The 19698-nt window shown below is 42.4% G+C and overlaps 1 protein-coding gene across 4 annotated transcripts in view; it reads left to right on the forward strand.

Annotated features, from left to right (window-relative positions):
* Positions 1–9744: 9744 nt before the first annotated feature.
* Positions 9745–19698, forward strand: part of SNRK (SNF related kinase) — a 47089-nt gene continuing 37135 nt past the window's right edge. For 2 of the 4 annotated variants that reach the window (XM_072853900.1, XM_072853901.1), the window contains exon 1: positions 9745–10065. Coding sequence is in view for 1 of the 4 variants with exons in the window: in XM_072853902.1 (XP_072710003.1) it covers positions 10011–10065 (55 nt within the window). In the remaining 3 variants the exon portion in view is untranslated. The remainder of the gene's footprint in view (positions 10066–19698) is intronic. The other 2 variants (XM_072853903.1, XM_072853902.1) reach the window with 1 other exon arrangement.

Consider the following 19698-nt stretch of genomic DNA (forward strand, 5'->3'; position numbering starts at 1 on the left):
CAGATCCTTTGACTCTTACCACAAGAAGTAAAGACCCTTCCAGTAAGGGCAGAACAGTGGAATTTCCCACGCAACTATGGGAAAGACAACACGATTGAACTTCCTTCCAGTTTCATTTCTCTGACTCCCTTAGAACAAGCCCCTGGATCCACCAAAGACTGAAAAGCAGTCATAGAGATTTCAAAATGCTGTCTATGACTCAGCAGTGAGTCCTTCCCAATGATGAGTGGATCAAATATCCTAAAGATCAAATATTTGAGGATTGGGATGTCTGGAGTGGAAAGGGTCTGCCACGTATGCAGTTTCTTACAGAGTTTTCCGTGGACTGAAGAAGCACTGTTGTTCCTGAACTCCCGTGCCTTGGTATGAGATAGGGCAGACAGGTGTGGCTGTAACTCCAGCACAAGTAATAAATACATTTAGCATCTAGATTAGCATAATTGCTTGCCTAGTCAGCTAGCATGCAAAGTGCACAAACAAGTATCATAACAGTTTTATTACATGTACATGCTTGTGTTTCCGTGAGACGTGATAAAACAAACAGATCAGTCATTTTGAAACAAGCAGTAAAAGACCTGAAAAATGCAGTGAGTAATTTAAAACAAATGTTGAGAAAATCGTGTTTTCAAGAAATCTTCTCCAAGCTGCACCCCAATTATATTTTATTGACATATGAACGAAAAGATATTATGAGATACTATAACTTAATGTATTACTGGTTACAAAAGCTTACATTTAGGTAGCTTTTATTTTGCTCCATTATGAAATATACTTCACTGCAGTAATTTATACTCTTCAGTGTAAAACCATCAGGTGTGATTCCATCTAGAAACACTTTAAATGGGCTATTGGTTAAGAAATGTCCCCACCCTTTCTTTGTTCAATCAGCAGATAAGGAATGTGCCTCTTATTTCTCAAGTAGAGTATTTAGTTCTTGCTGATAAGATAGTACAGTGCCTTTTGAAGAGCTTGAATGTTAGTGAATTATAACTGTTTTAAATACATTTCTAACAATCCACTATAATTTCACAAATATTACATGAGCTAGCTAGCAAGTTTGTTAGTCAAAACAAAAAAGGTAAAACATCTTCAATGTTACATCGAGATGCGCTCAGCTGTTAAATGAAGTAAAATAATCTGTTGGAGTTTGTTCATTTTACAAATAGCACATTGTGTATGTTACAGTGAACAGTGGGAGCAGTGAGCAAGATGTGACTGAAGTAGTCTGTCAAATCCTCAGTTTGATTTATAATAATGGGGTTGCATTGACATGAGACTAAAATACAGCAAAGCATATGTTCACTATGAGTAATATAGACTCATTTATACATTATAGTAGTATTAAATAAACAGTCTGATCATTTTCTAAAATAGTCCTACAATGAATGTGGTTATAGTGCCATGGGACAAATACTGCTTTGCAGGCAGTGTTCAAACAGAAAGAAAAAAAATTCAACCCTTTTTTTTTCCCTTGAGTTTCCAGTCCTCAGCCTGGTGGAGTAAAGAAAGTTGAAATAGCATACATTTTCCTGTTGTGGGTCTAAAGAAAGACTAATCCTGGTCTTTCTCTGGAACAGAGAACAAGCACCACGGTGGCTCATGACATAACTTGCTCAGTTTCAGCCCTCAAAGAATCTGGTCCCTTTGATTCTCAGTGGGACTGTTTGCAGGAAAGGGCTTGGGAGGACTTCAAGAAAATGTTGACATAGTTTCAGAGATGTCAGCACCAAATCCACCTCAGCTATAAAATAGTTACTGCAGGAACACAGAGAAATCCATGCATTTATCTTGAAGATGGGCAACCCTTCCACATGAATATTCTAATTAGGAACCACAACACCCTATTTCTTTTTTTAATACCCTAGTTGTAAGTGGACAACAAATGTTATTTACCTGTGGTTGAGCAAGAGAATGTCTTTTTTTAAACATGGAAATGGAATTTAAAGTTCTGCATTCAATTATTTTTGGGGTTGCCTTTCATTTGGAGTTAAACCTGGAGATTTTTTAAAAATGTGGCTCCAATATTGTTTCTCTTTGTAAAATGGGAAGAATGTTAAAGAACGTATCCAAGCTGTCTGTAACAGCATGAAGATTGTCTAAAACATAGTAAACCTCTTGGTTGTTCAAATAATTGTATATTGTATGAGCATAGTTATTTTGCACTGTTTGAGTTTCCAACTGCTATATTATGTGACAGATCTTATAAACCAGAAGTTTCTGAAGTCTCATTTCTATTTCTTCTCTTTCCTTTTTCTAAGATACATTTTCTGTGAAAACGGTTCTTTCCTTTCTTTATCTCTCCCAGAGACCTCAATTTCTGGCGCACCTACTCAGTGTCAAAAGCAAAGTCATTATAAGAAAACTGTATTTTTTTTCTTTCCAGCCTTAATTGAGAAATTCTATACATCTTCTAGTAACTCTGTAAATCAGAAATCTGATAAACTAAACACACAGCATTCTTCTTAGGCCACCTAAAGAAAAGGAAGACTGAGCACAGAAAGGAAGACTGAATGAAAGGAAAAAAACCCAACAAAACAGGACTGTCTCCTCGGCACAGGCCAGATTGAAGGTGAGGTGTATATGGATACAATTTCCACAGGGAAGCCCAGGCCAGGGCTGGAGCTGTGAATTCTTGGGAACGTGCAGCTTAAAATCTGCTAACCCTGGAAAGCTGCTCTGCCCTTCGCTCTTCATTCCAGGGGGTGAATTTAACTACACAGCTTTAACCATTTGCTTTTACTGCACTGGCAGAGGTCATTTGGACTGCATTTACTGCAGCACTACAAGCAGATGTGTATGTATTTAGTACGGCATTCATCAGAATACAAAAAAAAAAGAAATCAAACAAAAAAACCCCACCCCCCAAATCCTTTGTTGACATGAATTTTTGAAATGTTTCATTTCAAAACTAAAATGTTGCACTTGTAAAAATGGCAATGCTGGCCTTTTAGATGAACATCAGTTATTCCACGGAAACACATTTTGCTGGGTAAAACATGATTACTGCTGTTCCATGACTACAATTGCCCTCAAAGGTGCAGTTCTCAAGCTTTCCTTCCAAGAAATTGCTTATTTTTAAATCTGTGGCATTACATCGTTGAGATGTGGTTTTACAGGTCTTCTGCTACAGGTCTCCACATTGCATCTTGTTATTTTCTGCAGTACACTGGATGCAATTAAGATTTCTTGTAAGTGCATGGAAGGAACTATTGCTGTTAAATCAGGGGTATGTATTCCTAAGGACCCTTCATTACATAATATATGTTTGAACATACCTAAAAATAAGTAACAATTATAATACCATAAAAAGCTTCTAAATATTTGCTTTTTAGGACATGATAGTCTTATTTCATCCATTAAAGTGGCACGGTGGAATATAGGTCATATCCTAGCCATTAGCACTTACGCTTCAGTAGCAAACACTGGGGTTGAGTAATCTGTCACATGATCAGAATTCTAATTTTGATTTTAACACAAATTAATTGTGTGCTTTTTTCCTGTAGCAGCAAGCATATGACTGCTTTTCTACAATTCCTACCATTTAGTGTATTCAAACCCCATATTTCATAGAGAAATTGAAAGAATCCTTTCTGCCATTTATTTTCACAGAGTCTCTCACCACGGATTTGTTCCTCAGAAAGACAATTTTTCTAAACCCTACCTTCCCTTCTTCCTCCCAGGTCAATGCTGCATTCTTAATTCTTCTACCCTGCCAAGGTGATGGGGAATTTTGAGAATCTGGTTCATGTAAAGTCTTCCCCAGCCAGCATGACACCTGCATGAGGTAACCTGGCACTTTGTCCCACACAAAGGCCTGCCAACCCTTCCCAGAACAGAGAAAGACAGAGCATACTTCTGACTTAAATCCATGACTGCTATAAAGTAACATGTTAGCACCAAGGAGAATTTTTTTCTGGAACTGATTCACTTTTTCCTACCCCGGCTCTCCTAGAAGAGTTACTGGGAATCCCTAAATAACTTGGGCCAAGCCCGAAACCATAAGTGAAAAGGAATGCAAATCACCAGCCTTAGAACCACTCCTAACTTTACTATGTTTCATTAGTTTATCACCTAAACACTGATGGCATGTCCACAGACCTTGTGCCTCTACCTTCCCCTCCAGATTCACGCAATTTTGTCCTTTCGAACTGAGGCATTAGGAGGCCACATCACGCCTGACTTCATTCATCATTTCTATGCCTGATTTTCTTTTAATGTCCTGTTCCTTTCTGAGTGAAGCAGGAGCTTGTGAACGTGTCGTCAGCTCACCAGAATTAGATGTGAGACAAAGGTATCATAGGAAAGGCGAAGTTTCTGCACTGCTTCTGTGCTAACCAGGACTTGGAGAGGCTGCATGTTGGGTCTCAGGCTGATGTTTTTGTCCCTTTTGCCTGGGGTAAGTCAGGTTGGGCCACATCCCAGGTTTCCTGTCAGTACAAGGGTCCCCTGTCCCCTGCGTCGCTGCCTCTGCTATTTGTGTCACCAGCTGGATTGGTTGCTTTGACTAAAAAGCAAGCGAGGAGTTAGGGGACGCAATACGTGCTTCCTTCACAGTGGGCAGCAACTCTCTAATTGCTGGCACCGGCGGGAAACGCTGCTCTCCACCCATAGCAGGAAGCACACACCTTCTTCCTCCACAGCACTAACGCACCCCTGGCCTTGCTTTGTGTCTCTCCTCCCCTGGTACAGGCTGTGGGTGGGTGTTTGTGCCCTTATTCCTTCCTGGAGGGAGGAGAGACCTGTTGGAAAGACCTGCAGCATGGTGGAGCAACTATGTGGTGGTGGAAAAGCACAGGATTCCAGATGTGGTCTGAGTGCTGAGTAGGGGATGGTAATCGCTTCCCCCATCTCCTGGCTGTGCTCCTGCTGACACAGCCCAGGGTGCTGTTAGCTTTCATCGTTGGCTTGGGCTTACCCAGCTGTCCCCCGGGACCCCAGGCCCTTCTCCACAGAGCTAGTCCCCACCCCAGTACCCTGCAGGGTGTTAGTCTGTCCCAGATACCATTTGTCCTGGTTGAATTTCATGAGGTTTTTGTCATCCCATTCCTCCCGCCTGAGTCCCTCTGAATGGCAGCTCTACCCTTGACCATATTGACTAGTCCCACCAATTTGCTGTCATCTGCAAACTTGATGAGAGGGCGCTCTGCCATCTCCTCTAGGCATTGATAAAGATGTTAAACAGGTCAGGTCCCAGCATAGACCCCTACAGTACTCCACTTCTTACTGGCCTCCAGATGGAGTACAGCCCGTTAACCGCTGTCCTCTGAGCCCTGTCATCCAAACAGTTTTCTACCCATGTGGTTGTCCATCCATCCAGACCATGAGGTCCCAATTTGGATACAAGATTGTGGTATACAGCGTCAAAAGCCTTGCAAAAGTCAAGGTAAATGATATCCACTGCTCTTCCTTCATCTACAAATCCAGTTGTTTTATTACAGAAGGCAATCAGGCTGGTGAGGCATGATTCACCCTTGGTAAACGCATGCTGGCTGTTCCCAATCACCTTCTCCTTCCTGTGCCCAGAAAAGTGTTCCAAGAGGACATGGATTTCCACATGGGCTGCAGTGAGGCTGATCAGCCAACAGTTTCCCTTTGGGCTTTTTTTTCAAGATGGGCACAACATTTGCTTTTCTCCAGTCACTGAGGACCTCCCCCAGTCTCCATGACCTTTCAAAGATAAAAGTGCGGCCGTGCAGTGACACCAGTCAGCTCCCTCAGCACCCTTGGATGCAGCTCAGTTGGTCCCATGCATGTTTATGGGTCGAGTTCTCCCACGTAATCCCTGGCTTGATCCTCACCCACTGCTGGTAGTTCTCCTCCTTGAATCCTACACACAGAGAGCTGAGAGACCCTGTTGGTAGGTCTGAGGCAAAGATGGCTCTGGGTACCACAGCCTTATCTGTTTCCATTGTTACTAGATCGTTTGCCCCATTCGGGAACAAGCCCACATTTTCCTTTTTCAGTCTCTTACTCTTGGAGTTGTGGTAGAAGCTCTTCTTGTTGCCCTTGAGATCCCTTGCAAATCTTAACTCTAGTTGAGCTTTGACCTCAGCAAAGAGACTGTATGTGATTCCTTTGGGCATTTGCAGCAGTTTCTGCATCAGCCCAGAAACCGGAGTTAGCTACTCTGATGGTGGAAATGTACAGAACATTCAAGCGCAAGCACCAAGACTATTAAGAAATGTAATATCTGAATGTCCTGCATAAGCTTCAGTATAAATTGTACTCTTCTATATCTGTCCAAAGGCAGCAGCTTTGTTCTGCTTTGTCAGGGAAACTGTTAATAATTTAATAATGAAAGGGAACTAATGAGGCCTATGGATTTGAGCCTCATGCTCAGATTATCCAGTGTCTAATGAAGTGTGAATTTTGACGGAAGCTTTTTCCACCCTGGGGGGAAAAAGCCACTCTCATCCATGAGGATTCTCCTGTGACTAATAAAGGCTGAGCTCACACTGCAGCTTTTGCTGTACAGGGAGTACAGGTAAGGTTACTAGCCCTAGTTTCATGACACTTATGAAAACATGTAATTCTGGAGATATCTACCCCTTTAATTCAGATTTGACCAGTGGGTTTGGAAATTACTAAGGAGAACAGACAGACTGACAAAGGCTGGTCCAAAGGCATTATTTAAGCCTCATGCACTTTGAAATATCCCAACATTTTCACTCCTTTGCATTTCAAACACATCTCATTGGAAAGGTGCAAAATAATTTACATTAAGTATTAGCCTGTTTTTTGAAACAGGTGAACTGTAATGATTCATCTTTTGAAAAACACCTCCCTTCTCAAATACCGTAGACGAACAATTTCATATGTGTTTATATGCTCCATACTTTTCACAGATGGCTTACACGTTTAGTATCTTATATAAAATAAGGTTGTTTCTAATGTAAGCCAGTAAGACTTCTGTAAAAACAAATATTATCTACCATTTTCTTTCTACAGTAGATTAAGCTTGGATTTAGCAAAGAGGAATGTCGTCTGGTCTGATTTGGATGCATATATGCCATGAGCAACCTCTCAAACAGATGCATGAGGCTGTTGCTGTTGTCACCTTCCCTAAACAAATACATTCCGGCTATGACTGACAGATGAGGTGTGCTTTGCTGTGGCACAGCTAACGCGTATTAGCTATCTTGTTTTAAAACTGATGTGGACACAAGGCACCACACTTTTATTGCAGGGTAAGCCAGGTGAGGCCAACCAAAAGCAGCAGCATAGCACTGACCTCCCCTAGCAACGTAGCTGCAGCTTGTCTGATTTTACAGGCATGTAGCTATCACATTAATTAACTTTTCCCTGTGAAAAAACCTCACAAAACCAAAACAAGGCCTTGCGCCACTGAAGACAAAGCCCGGTGTAAGTGACTGTCTATGTGACAGGAGATTTACGTTAGCCTGTTGGAGGAACGGTATCGGTCTCACCCCAGCAGTGTGCGATCTAGTGTAAGCAGTAATAAAACTGCCTGAAAAAAGGCAAATCCGGTTGTACTGAATTCCAGCCCATTGTGACTGCCAGACTCCTTCCGGTCCCCGTTGTCTCCCCTTAAGTGCTGCACGTATCCTTGACCCTCTTCTTCTTTTTAGTCTCACACATATTAATCTACAAAGACTCATCGCATTGAGTAAAAGAACTATTGTATTATACAAGTGACCCAAAGTATAGTATCTCACAACAGCAATATCGCAGGTGAGAATATTCATTTTTTTTGTTCTGCAAATGTATCCTTTTCCACCCACTTGTTCTCCCACATAAGCAAACACACACGCAAGCATGCTGAACGGCTGAGTACATCTGAGCGCAATACCCTGTGTGGCAGCGCAACGGATAATGTGATTTCTAGCAAATATTAAAAAGTCCTTTAGGCCAAAATATTTTGCAAAGGGAGACTTAGCGGCACTGAACTGAAGCACCACTACAACTTTCATATGTATAAAGTCTTTGTAAGATGTGCCTTCTCCAACATGCGAATGAAACTCAAACAGAAAAAGAAGTGAAAATCATAGCTATTATTAACTAGAAAATGAGAGACAGACTCTAGACTTAAGTTTTACAGAACAATCAACATTAGGCGTCATCTGACGGTAGTAGGCTCAGAAATCCAGGTGGTGCATGCTGCACACTGGTGCAAACTCAGACTTGAGAAATCGGTGATGATCAGGCAGCCAGAGGTGATGGGCTGGTTGTTGCAACCTCTTACATCAGATCCATCTTGTAAATTCAGCAATCAGTTGTGTTTTATTGGTGTCAAATTGGTGTAAAAGTGGAGAATCAGGCCTACTGAATGGTCTAAATGATGACAAAATGAAGACATTCTCATTCTCATTAGGAAGCAGTGATCAGAATCAACACATCCTGAAATCTTGATGTATTCTTTTTCTATTTCTCTTTTGAAACCTTAAAATATGAAATCATGAGGTCCTTTTTATTACATATGATCACACTATTTCAGTTTAGTCATTTCCTGAACTGTATTTTCTAGTTTAGTTTATTCACAAATGATTGGTTTCAACCTAAGAAATTCCAGGCTAATTCAATAGCCCCTGCTGTACAGTGTAATATAAGCTATTCACAAAGGAATGACATCTACATTTTGTCAAAGCATGGGGAAAACCAAAAAGCATTTATCAAACATTTTCTTAAAATTGGGCTTCACTATAATGAGGTTTTGTATTCTCTCCATATATCTTGACTGGCCATTTCTATTTGAAAAAAAAAAAAAGCACTTTGCAAAGTGCCACTTTTAAGTCTTTCCTTTTGCTGGCTATTCAAAGATTTTCTTTCCTTGATCTTCGGAGGAAAGTCTTGCATTATTTCTGATGCTCTGAGCAACCGCTTTGCTCATATCCCTTAGCACGTAGGAGCCCGAACGCTTCTGTAGCACAATCGTTCAAGGTTTTTCCCTCCCCTTCATTACATGTACAGCCGCTTCCCTCTGAAGCACCTGCCAGGCTCCTTCCCTGGCCTATTTTCTCCTACTAGCCTCAATGTCATCCTTTCCTTTCACTACCCCTACTTCCAGCCGACATCCACCATCTATCTTGATCCTGTCCTCCTCACCACAGGGGAATCCAATGGCAGCGTGCCTTGAAGCCCACACAGCATCGCTACCTCGGCGAGCTGCCCAGGACACAAGAGGCACCATCTTTATACTCTCATCAACACCCTATTAATTTCTACCCTCTTCACTTGCGATCGGATCAGCCAGGGATCACAGGCGTGGCCATTTCAGCACCTTAATTAGCCCTCCAGTCCAGCATCCCCTCCAGAGGGTGAGGGGCGGCGAACTCGTAGCAGAGCGGCCGCCAGCCGGGCGGCGGTCCCGCGGGCTTCGCCCTCTCCTCAGACCTTCAACGGTTCGCCCTCCCCTCCCCTCTGATTTTTGCCATTTCCAGGGCGAATTGCCCGGGACCTTTAGGAAGCCGGAGCCCAGGGCGGGCGGGCAGGCACGGGAGCAAGCCCTGCCCCGGAGTGCCACCGCCCCACCCCCGCCCCCTGAGCTGCCCGCTCCTGCCCTCCCCTCAGGCGGCCTCTCCCCTTCCCCTTCCCTTCCCCTCCCCACCCGCTGCCCCGCCCCGCCCCGCCCCCCGCCGTCGAACCCTCTCTCCCTTCCCCCATTGGCCCGCCGTGACGGCAATGGCGCGGCCTCCCCGCCGCGCAGGCGCAGCGGCGCCCGGCTCGCGGACTCGCGCGGGTGTCCGTTGCCCCGCCTCGCCCCCGCCCCCCCGGCTCTCCGCGAGCCGCCGCGGCCGTTGTTGTCAGTTGCGTCTCGGAGCCGCCGCAGCGGCAGGGCCCGGCGGAGCGCCAGCCAGCTAGCCAGCCAGCCAGCCAGCCAGCCAGCCAGCCAGCCAGCCAGGCGCGGGGCAGCAGTCGCCGCAGCCGCCGCCCCCGAGCCCCCGCGGCCCAGCCGAGGTTCTCCGCTGGGGTCTTCGACCCTTTCCCTTCCTTCCCGCCGCGCTCCCCGTCCCCGCTGCCGCTCCCGAGGGCAGTCGCGGCGGTTGCTGCCCATGCAGGGGGCGGCGCGGGGCGCGGCGGCCCGAGGAGACGCCGCTGCTGCAGGCAGTAAGTTGCCGGTGGGGTTGGGCCGGGTTCAGCTTGGGCTGGGCCGGTGAGGACGGGGCCGGCCCGGTGGGGTGTGGTGGGTTCCCTTCCTCCCCTCCCTTCGCCTTTCCGTTTCTCCCGGAGCCGGCCTCGCCCGCCGAGCTCCTCCCGGCCGGCCCAATGGCGGCCTCGGCCCAGGAGGAGGCGATGGGGGGACGTTTCCCGGCCGCCGAAGGTCGGTGTGTCGGTGCCGCCTGGGGCTTGAGGAGAGGGATTTGGGGGGAGGGGACAAGCGGGTGTTGCTGCGGGGACGGCGGGCTCCCGGCGGGAGCCTCCTGGGGCGGCAGAGCCCGGCGTGCCCCACGCGAGCCCTCTCCCCCTCCGAGGCAGTGTCCGTGCTGTGGGGAGCAAGCGGAGGCGGCAGCAGCGCGTGTGGCGAGGCGTGCGTGTGACCGGCTCCCCGCCGCGGGACTGACATCTGACCCCGCGCGTGTCTGTGCCCGTGCGTGTCCGCCCGGGTGCGTGCCTTCGCCCTCCGCCCTGGAGCAGCGTACGCGCACCGCGGGGTCACCGCGGGAAAAGTGGCGGCGAGGTTGCCCCTCCGCCGCCCTGCTGCCCTCGCCAGCTCCGCCTCGTATTTGCTGTCGCTTGGAAGAAAGCTCAACAAGCGAGGCGAAAGCCCTCCGGTTAGAGTCGGTCCGGTCACGGGCGCGTTTTGGGAGGGGAATGACGGTGCATCTTACCCCCCGGAACCAGGTGCATAGCCAACAGGTTTGCTCAGAATGCAAGCTGGCGTCTTTTCTCTTCGCAGAGCTGGAGCATGCCCCTGACAGAGGCTGAAAGCACAAGTATCCCTTGTTCTTTGTCAATAACGTGTATTGCGTCTGCCAATACGCTTATTGCATTGAATTTACTGCCTTCAGATGACTATAGAAATCGGTTGGATAAGTAGATAAGTCCTGGAGAGAGGTCTTTGTGCTTTTTGCTGGGTGGGTTTTGGCACCCAGATGGTACTCCACTAGTTAAATTTATGGAAGATGACTTTTAAAGACGTTTGTGGTTGATGTACAGTCTTGGTAATAGCTGAAAGACAGATGCGTGGTTGGTTTTGGAGTGTTGGTTTTTTTTTTTATAAGTAGACTGAATAAAGTTTTGGAGAGTATCCACTAGGGAAAAAGCCTATATTGGCCAGAGTTTGGTTGGTGACAAATGTGACCTATTTTCAGATGGGATATTTTTATTGGTAAGGGATGCTAGAACACCTGTGAAGGAGAAAGCTTTACGTGGGATATGGGCATATGAAAAGCTTTGGGTTTTTGCTTATGCATAGAGAGTTTCTTACTGATCATCTTGCTTTCAAGAGCTTGTTAAGAGTAAATATGCAAAGAAGTGGTTTCCTCAATGGTACCATTGCAGTTCCTGGAGCAGCTGAAGTGTATTGTATGACTTACAGCCATCTAGCATGAATGAATTGCATGCAAATCTGCTTACGCCTGCCCTCTGTAGTGCAGTCACTACTTAGTCATATAGGCTGCTTTTTGGAGTTGTTTATTATGGATATATTTAGATCTTCAGGCTCTGGGGAAGGACCAGTTTAATGAATCTCATCAAAATGAAATCTATATAAAAGTGTTTACAAGCAAATGTTTATTATGTTAGAATTAAGCAGTTCTTGCAAGGCATGCACCATTAGGAACTGGGTTAATGAATGGTGGGGGTTTTTTGATAGCTGTGTCACAGAAAGTGGGAATTTGGCTGGTAGTTATTTTTGTACTATTACTGATCCTTAGAAAGAAGGAATCTGAAACAAACTTACAAGAACTAACAGTCATTGCTACATAATGCAATCAAATTTTACCTTGTGGAACATGTTGAAATATTAACTTAAATAGACTAATATCTGCCCCTTTTACTTCTAGTGCCTGAAAAAACCCCAGATTTGAGGTCTTAACATCTAAATCTAGGGAGGAGAAAGTCTGGTCTTGTCTCGCATTTTTCCTGAATATTCTAAATGACCAGAAAAGTGGTAGAATGATGGCATGATTTGTCAAGTGATTGGGAAGAGAAGCTAACCTGAATGCTGGAGTAGTGTCTGGCAGGCAGGTTATCATCTAAGACAGCACATTCATCTGGCTCTTTTAAGGGAATCTTTGTGATCCACACCTGAGGCTTCCAACAGAAACAGGGAAAAGGGAAGATGACATCTTAAGTGGACTTAGTGATGAACTGTGTTTTTTTTTTTTCTTTTTACACAATTGAGAAGCAAAAAAGTACAGAAGTTTTGGATACTGAAATTTCTGCACAGGTTACTGATGTTCCTTGAATCATCTTGCTATGAGAACTAATATTCCCGTGTGGTGTGGGTGGTTGCACTGTAGATACATAGGCTGCTTTCTGATTATTTTAAACAAATAGCATGTTAAGAGTATGCATGTTAAGATGCTACTGCAGATATTCTTGTACTTGCAGTAGTCATCTTCCTTGTGCGCTGTTCTGACCAACCTGGTCTCTTCTAAGGCCTCTAACTCCTTGCCTTCAGTATCATCTCTGAGTAATTCTTTTGCAGTCTACACCTTCAGTGTATCCCAGTCGCAACTGTAATGCCAAACTAGCGCCTTTGTCTCACTTTGTTGCCTGCCTTGCTTTCAAGGGCACAGTATCCTGGTGCAGCTAGCTTTTTTTCCTCAGAATGTGTGTGTGTCATGAAAAAATGTACTTCTTTTCTTGGATTTTGTCTGCTTTCAAAATTCCACTGAAATGCTGTAGCTGTAAAACTCCTTGATGAACTTCTGTCCATTCCTACTTAATAGTGTTTTCTAATTATGTCTTAAAATAAGAAACCAATGAAATATGGTTCAGATCAGGGACACTGCCTTTTGTATATAGGACTGAACTGCAGTTTGATGAATGTACTGATATTAAATTGCATAAACTCTTAACTTGAGTAACCTACAAGGGTCTGTGCATCTTTGTTGTCACACTACTTTCAAGCACTTAACTGGAATGCTCCGGCTTCTGTAATAATGTAAAGTAGCTGTTGTTTTAATACACATAACAGTATTATGTAAGAGCTTAAGAGGATTTGAAAAACTGTATATTCACTTACAATTCTAGGATAATTTACCCTGGCAGAGTTCTAGTACACATAAGTTAAGTCACCAATGTTAAGGACTTAGTGAGGAAAAAGTGCTGTGTAGTTTTTACACTTGTGAAATATAAAACAGAGCATGTTCGCTTTCTGATAAAGCTGAATCTCTCAGTTGTACAGTGATCTTCTACAACAGTGTTGGGGCGTGAATGTTGCACTAAATTTGACAGGCTGATTTTTACTTTTTTCTTCATATATCATTCTGTGTTTTCTGCAGCAGCGTCCTATCTAGTTACTGACTGGACTTAAACCAACTTTACTTGAGAGATAAGAAGATAGCCTAGACTTTTATAATTTTAGTTCATGTTGAAGCATGGTGAATTTCAGGTATCTGCCAGTTCCTAACTAATATAGGATGATATAAATGAGGATAAGGTATTGAAAATGAGTAACTGTAGGTTGGGGTAGGTGCTATGTCTTAAGGTTTAAGTAGTTTGTATCCTAGATGGAAAATGTCAGTATCTCAGAGGCAGCTTAACATAAAACTTAAGTATTGAATTGACTTATCAGAGAGATTGCTGAACAAATTAAGCTATCTGAAATTTGAGCTCAGAAATAATTCTTAAGAAATTTAATAGAAATTATGATTGCTTGTAATAAGTACTAACAATACATGCACATATTTGCATCTGAATACTCATATTTGAGCTAGTGTTTGATGCTTTCACCTCCCTTGATAGAGAATAAAAATCATGTTTGTGATTCTGAATTTACACAACAAAGATGATGTTAGGGGTTACAACAGTGGTAACTTACTAAAATGTTAAGCCACACTGAAGTGTTCATTGATTAATGGTGGAATGTTTAGAGCTCCTGTTATCTTGGCTACACTGGCTGGCATGATAAAATTATGTGGTGATGTTAATAAATAGACATTTGGAAAAGGTGAAACAATTCTGAGAATTCATGAACATGGAGTAGATGAGGCGATTCCTCTAAAAGAGTCCAGATTGGTGGACTAGAAGTCTGAGTTGTCTGTTTTCTGCAAAGTTCCTGCGGTAAGTTTTCTGGAAATAAAGACGTAGTGTCCTGTCTAAAAGATAGTGATACCATCATGAATCACAATAATGTGACTTCTGTCTGATATGCAAAGTATTTCTTCATCAGTTTCATGTTCCTAGTTATTTTGGGGAAAAGAAAAAAGATGAAAATATTATGAGATTTAGAATATTAAAGCCTTCAAGAAGCTACTTGGATATTGCTTACCAAGCTTGGAAGAGTATAATGTTGGGCTAGGGAGTCCAACTACCATGAGTTCTCTGTTGCTTATAAGATGTTTGACTGAAAAGCTTGTTGGTTTCTGTGATCTTCAGACTTCTTTGATGCCAGATCTTGATTGGTTAGGTTTATGATGTCTGTAACTAAGGTACCCATGTTAATTTCCTGTAACTGAGGAGAAATTTTTCTTTCAGGGGGAACTGCAAAACATGATCATTTCGATTGAAACTAACTTTTTTATATATCATGACATCACAGGGTCTGAACAAAGTTTTATAACTGATTTACAGATACAAAAAGAAAGTACTAGCAGATATAATAAAATTTGGAGCAAGTCCTTTTTAAGAGATGTTATCACATACTATTTGCAGAAGATAATTTAGGGGACGTGGCCATTTGGGAAGGTCTGGTATTCTTCTCTTCCTCTGCAATAATACTTTAAGAGCAGCTTTAGATCTTAAGTGGTGTATTGCTGAAGCATCTGATATGTGAATAGGGTGGTAGTGTCTGTCTGTATTACTCTTTTATTTGTTTAGCTACATACTGGACTTTGAGAGTAGGCACAAGAGGAAAACAGAGACAACATGAAATTAATTGCTTTTGGAGCTGTGGCTGGTGTGAGGACTGTAAACAGTATAAAGCTACTGCTGACTTCTCAAATCCATAGGGCAGATTGCATTTGTCTTGTGTAATACCTCCTCTTAGAAATGGAAAGTGCCTTGTGAACTACAGCGATTATCAGTGTGGTTATGGAAGTATCTTGGGCTTTTAACATGCTTCACAACCAGAGGCAGTTGGAACCAATGCCAGTGACGACTAATCATGGGTTTGTCAATGGATCATAGCTTGATCACCCTTAGCCCATCTGTCTTCTCAATAGCTTTGGTGTCTAGTCTGTAATCATAATCTTGCTGTTACTGCTAGCTTGCTATTGCTCTGCAATAGATATCTGCTTCAGTGTTGTCGGTATTTTTTTCCTCATTCACCTACTTGTGAAAGAAAAAGGAAATACACATTCTTGACTTTTAAAGTAGGGGGCCTTGAAGGACCAATTCAGATCCAGTGGCTTTTTTCACTTGTTTGTATTGAAGATGATTCTCACGAAGATGTCAACTATATAGTGGGGTTTCTACAACACAGTTCTGAAATTCTAGTTTGTTCTTTACTAGTGTTCTGCAAACCACTTACAGGTTAGCATTCTGCAAACCTGTGTGAAAGAGGAAAGCTTAAGCTTTCCATGCTTGATGTGACTGTTCTAATCTTCAAGAAGACAGGAGACAGCAATCTATAGGTCTAAAAGTTTTGGAATTTCTTGTCTAAGAAATGAATGTATTCTTTAATTGACAATATCCTGAATCGTGTATCATATTTTTTAAGTTTAATTTTTCTCCTACATCGGAGCTGCCTCAAAGTCTTGCTCTTAGATCCCAGGTCATGCAGGCTCTCGTAATTTGCTGTTACAAAATAGTGTTAGTAACTCTTATTTCTTCTCAAATCTATAATGCTCTCCCCCTTCCATAACCTTTTGTTTATAGGTCCAGGAGCAATGTTTTATTAAGTTTATTGGCCTGCCAAATATTTCTGCTGCTGGCTGTTCGCTGAATAATGGACCTTAGAGTTGAAGCATTCTTGTTAGCATTTTGTTTTTATTTCTGGATTCTAAGAAGAGTTAAGGCTAGGCATCAGTAGCTCTGATGCCTGTAATACATTCTAAAATAATGAAACACTAACATTTCACTACGGGCTTCCCAAATGTTTAATGACAAAACTTCATCAGCAATTGGCAGCTCTTATATCTTTTTCAGAGCAAAATTCTGAAGACTATTTAAAATTAGGGAATACCATTAAATTGTGCAGATTAATTCCTCTTTTTATGTTTGGAACATAGAACTACTTGGTAACTCTTTGTCATTTTAGGTGTAGCCATGCTGTATGGTAGAGAGATTTGCTGATACATCTTGACATTTTAGTAATGCAGTATAAAGTGGATGCTGACGCTGTGGGAGATGACAGTGAAGCCAAATATGAAAATAAAAGAAGTGCATGTACACCTTGAAAAACTTACTGTAGTGTTTTATTGTGGAACTTGCCAGGAGCAGGAGAACTTATGGGGTTTGTCATCAGTGAAGATATGCATGTATGCTGTCGTGCAGTCATGCAAACTGGAAAATAAAGCATTAGATAGCGTTGTGTATATAAGGGCTGAGTTATAACACCGCTGCCCCTGTGTGTCGTGTTCCCCCGCCCCCCAAGAATGCTGCATCTCCAAAGTGTTTGGCTGTAGGGCAGGTATAAATTGCTGTCGTTTCCTTTGAGTACCTTTGAATGGTAGTTGTGAAAGCTTAGGTCACAGGAAGGTAGGGGAGAAGGGGCTTTGCTGGACTGTGACACCTGTGTGTGGAAACAGAAGGGGAATAGAGGTTCTTGGGGTCTTAACTCCCATATTGTGTCTTGAATATTCAGGGAATATTGGGCAGTATGAGGCTTAAGTTTCAAACACTCTGGAGGAATTGAGTCGTGACTAGTTTTCAGAGCATGTGGTATGCATTAAGTGTGTATGTTCTTCACACTTCACTCTTGCAACACTTTGTACCGGTTTCTAGTGTGTTGGCTCTCCCTTATATAAAAGGAAAGGTGATCAAAAGCCCTCTCAGAGAAGGCAGATTGACACACTGGTGAAGGTGTAACACATAAGTAGTGGCTCATATAGTAACAAAGATAGACTGTTTTTTTTAAAGGCTCATGGGTTAGTCTGTGAAGCTATCTTACAGTAGGATAGCAGATAAAAATTGTGTTGTGGTTTAGCCCCAGCCGGCAACTAAACACCACGCAGCTGCTCACTCACTTCCAGGGAGAATTGGAAGAGCAAAAGTAAGAAAACTCATGGGTTGAGATAAAAACAGTTTAATAATTGGAACAAAATGATAGTAATAATAATAATGAATTGTAATGAGAAGGAAAACAACGAGAGAGGAACAAAACCCAAGGGAGGAAAAAAAAGTGATACAACCACTCACCACCCGCCAACTGATGCCCAGCCAGTCCCCGAGCAGCAACCGCTACCCCCTGGCCAACTCCCCCCAGTTTATATACCGGGCATGACGTCATATGGTATGGAATAGCCCTTTGGACAGTTGGGGTCAGCTGTCCTGGCTGTGCCCCCTCCCATTTTCTTGTGCACCTGGCAGAGCATGGGAAGCTGAAAAGTCCTTGACTAGTGCAAACACCGCTTAGCAACAGCCAAAACATCAGCATGTTATCAACATTATTCTCATACTAAAATCCAAAACAGCACTATACCAGCTACTAGGAAGAAAATTAACTCTATCCCAGCCGAAACCAGGACAAATTGATAGGAAATATTGGGGAAAAAATGAAAAATTATACTTGCACAGTTTGTATACTGAGTTGATATTTCCTTTGGTTTGCTCTCAGGTGCTAATGATTTGTACAAATTGCTTTCAGAGTAAAAACATTGCTTCTGGATCTCTGTGATCAGTTTATGTCAAATTTTGGTTTGCTGTTTCTAGGAAGAATAGCAACATAAGTCTTAATGTATAATTATGTAGTAAATAAAAAATTGGTATGATACTGTTATTCATCTGATACAAAAGAAAGCAAAAGAAGAAACAGGGTGAAACTTATTTAGTCCATTTTGTGGATGTGTATAATGTGTACATCCACTGAACTGGTCATCCTAAACTCCTGTTACAGAAAATGAAAATGTGTGCTTTTAAGAAATGATTCATTTGCTCTATTTAGCTATCTGCTTTAGCGTGCAATTTGTTTTATCATAGACTCTTATCTGTGTTGACTGAATCTCCATTTATTGTGAAGGGAGACAGGAATGGTTAGCTGTCTGTGGACAGAAGAGTCCCAGTGTAGATTGCTTCAGCTTTTATGTCTGTTAGCTTGATAATGCAGGGAAGTTTTTGCGTTGACAGTATTAAAACATTTTGTTGAAATGGGACCTTGAATCTTCATTTTCTAAAGTAAGAAGCTGATACACACATTAAGGTAAGATGAATTAGGCTGGTCTTACATGTCATGTGTAATCTAATGAAACTTTGTGGACAGGATGAATTGCTTAAAGAAAAACTAGTGTCTCTGAAACATGCTGTTTTTCTAAACAGATCTATTAGATGGTTGAATCACAGTACTGTTGTTAAGCCTCTTAATAGGATACATGTGATAGTACAAAACGGCTTCTGCAGATCTCCATTACAGAGGCTGTTTGCAGTATTTTGTGGGATAGGATATATGAGCTTCTGTGGAAGGAAGGATCTGTTCTGAATCTATTTACTGGTAAATGTCTACATTGCATAAAATGAGTATCGGGGGCGTAGCTGAATTCTGGTATAGTTAGGGAAAACTGCATTTTTAAAACCATAATTAGCCACATGGATTAAATGCTGCTAATGGTTAGTAAGCTCACCAACATGAAACCCCAAACTCTGTAATGCTGAAAAATGAACTTATAAAGGACTTGAGATAAAGTGAATTAAAAGAAAGACAGGTAAATATTTTCTGTGATATAACTGTCTCTTAAATGTTTTTCCTCAGGCTGTTGTTTGGCTTGCTGGCAAAGTATGGCTGGTTGAAATTTTGATTGTCAGATGCTGCAGTTTGCAGCTCCTTCATTTGGTAAAAATGCTCAAGAGGTCATATTGTAAATGGATGGCTGAAATGATCTGTCATTAGAACTAACCATGTTTTGGAGCGTGATGGCAGTAGATGTGTTAAATCTGGAAGTTTTGGGTGATTCCATTTATAGTTAGCCCTAAAAGTTTTACTGATGTAACTAAGGAGACAGCTGCAAAGAAAGGGTCACAAAGAGGCTTCAGCTCGAAAGCTGGTACCTTGTAAAACTGCACTCTTAGTTGATCCTTAAGTGCTTTCAAAATTCTGCTTTCTTACTCTAGAGAGAGACTGAGAAAAAGAAACTACTTCTCTGAAAAGCATTGGTATAGCAACTGTGATCCTTTAGGTAGCATATTTAAATTGTCATCAAGGTTTGTATCTATATGCACTATGACAGTTTCGCATCCATTTGCTACTACTGAAAAATTCTTAACTTTGGTATGTTCACTTCAAACTGTGTGTACATCTGAGGTCCTTGTGTCTGAAGATTTATTTTAAAACCACAGAATGAAAAGTTAGTTGGTCTGTTATTGTGGAGACTTTATGTTAAATTGTTAATGAATCTGCATTAATTTTATTTCAGCTAATGAGGCTGCAACATTAGTAAGCATAGTTTATCTTCCATTTCTGTAAGCTTTTAGCCTATT

Source organism: Ciconia boyciana, chromosome 2 (assembly GCF_034638445.1).
Source record: "Ciconia boyciana chromosome 2, ASM3463844v1, whole genome shotgun sequence".
In the NCBI taxonomy this organism is placed as follows: domain Eukaryota; kingdom Metazoa; phylum Chordata; class Aves; order Ciconiiformes; family Ciconiidae; genus Ciconia; species Ciconia boyciana.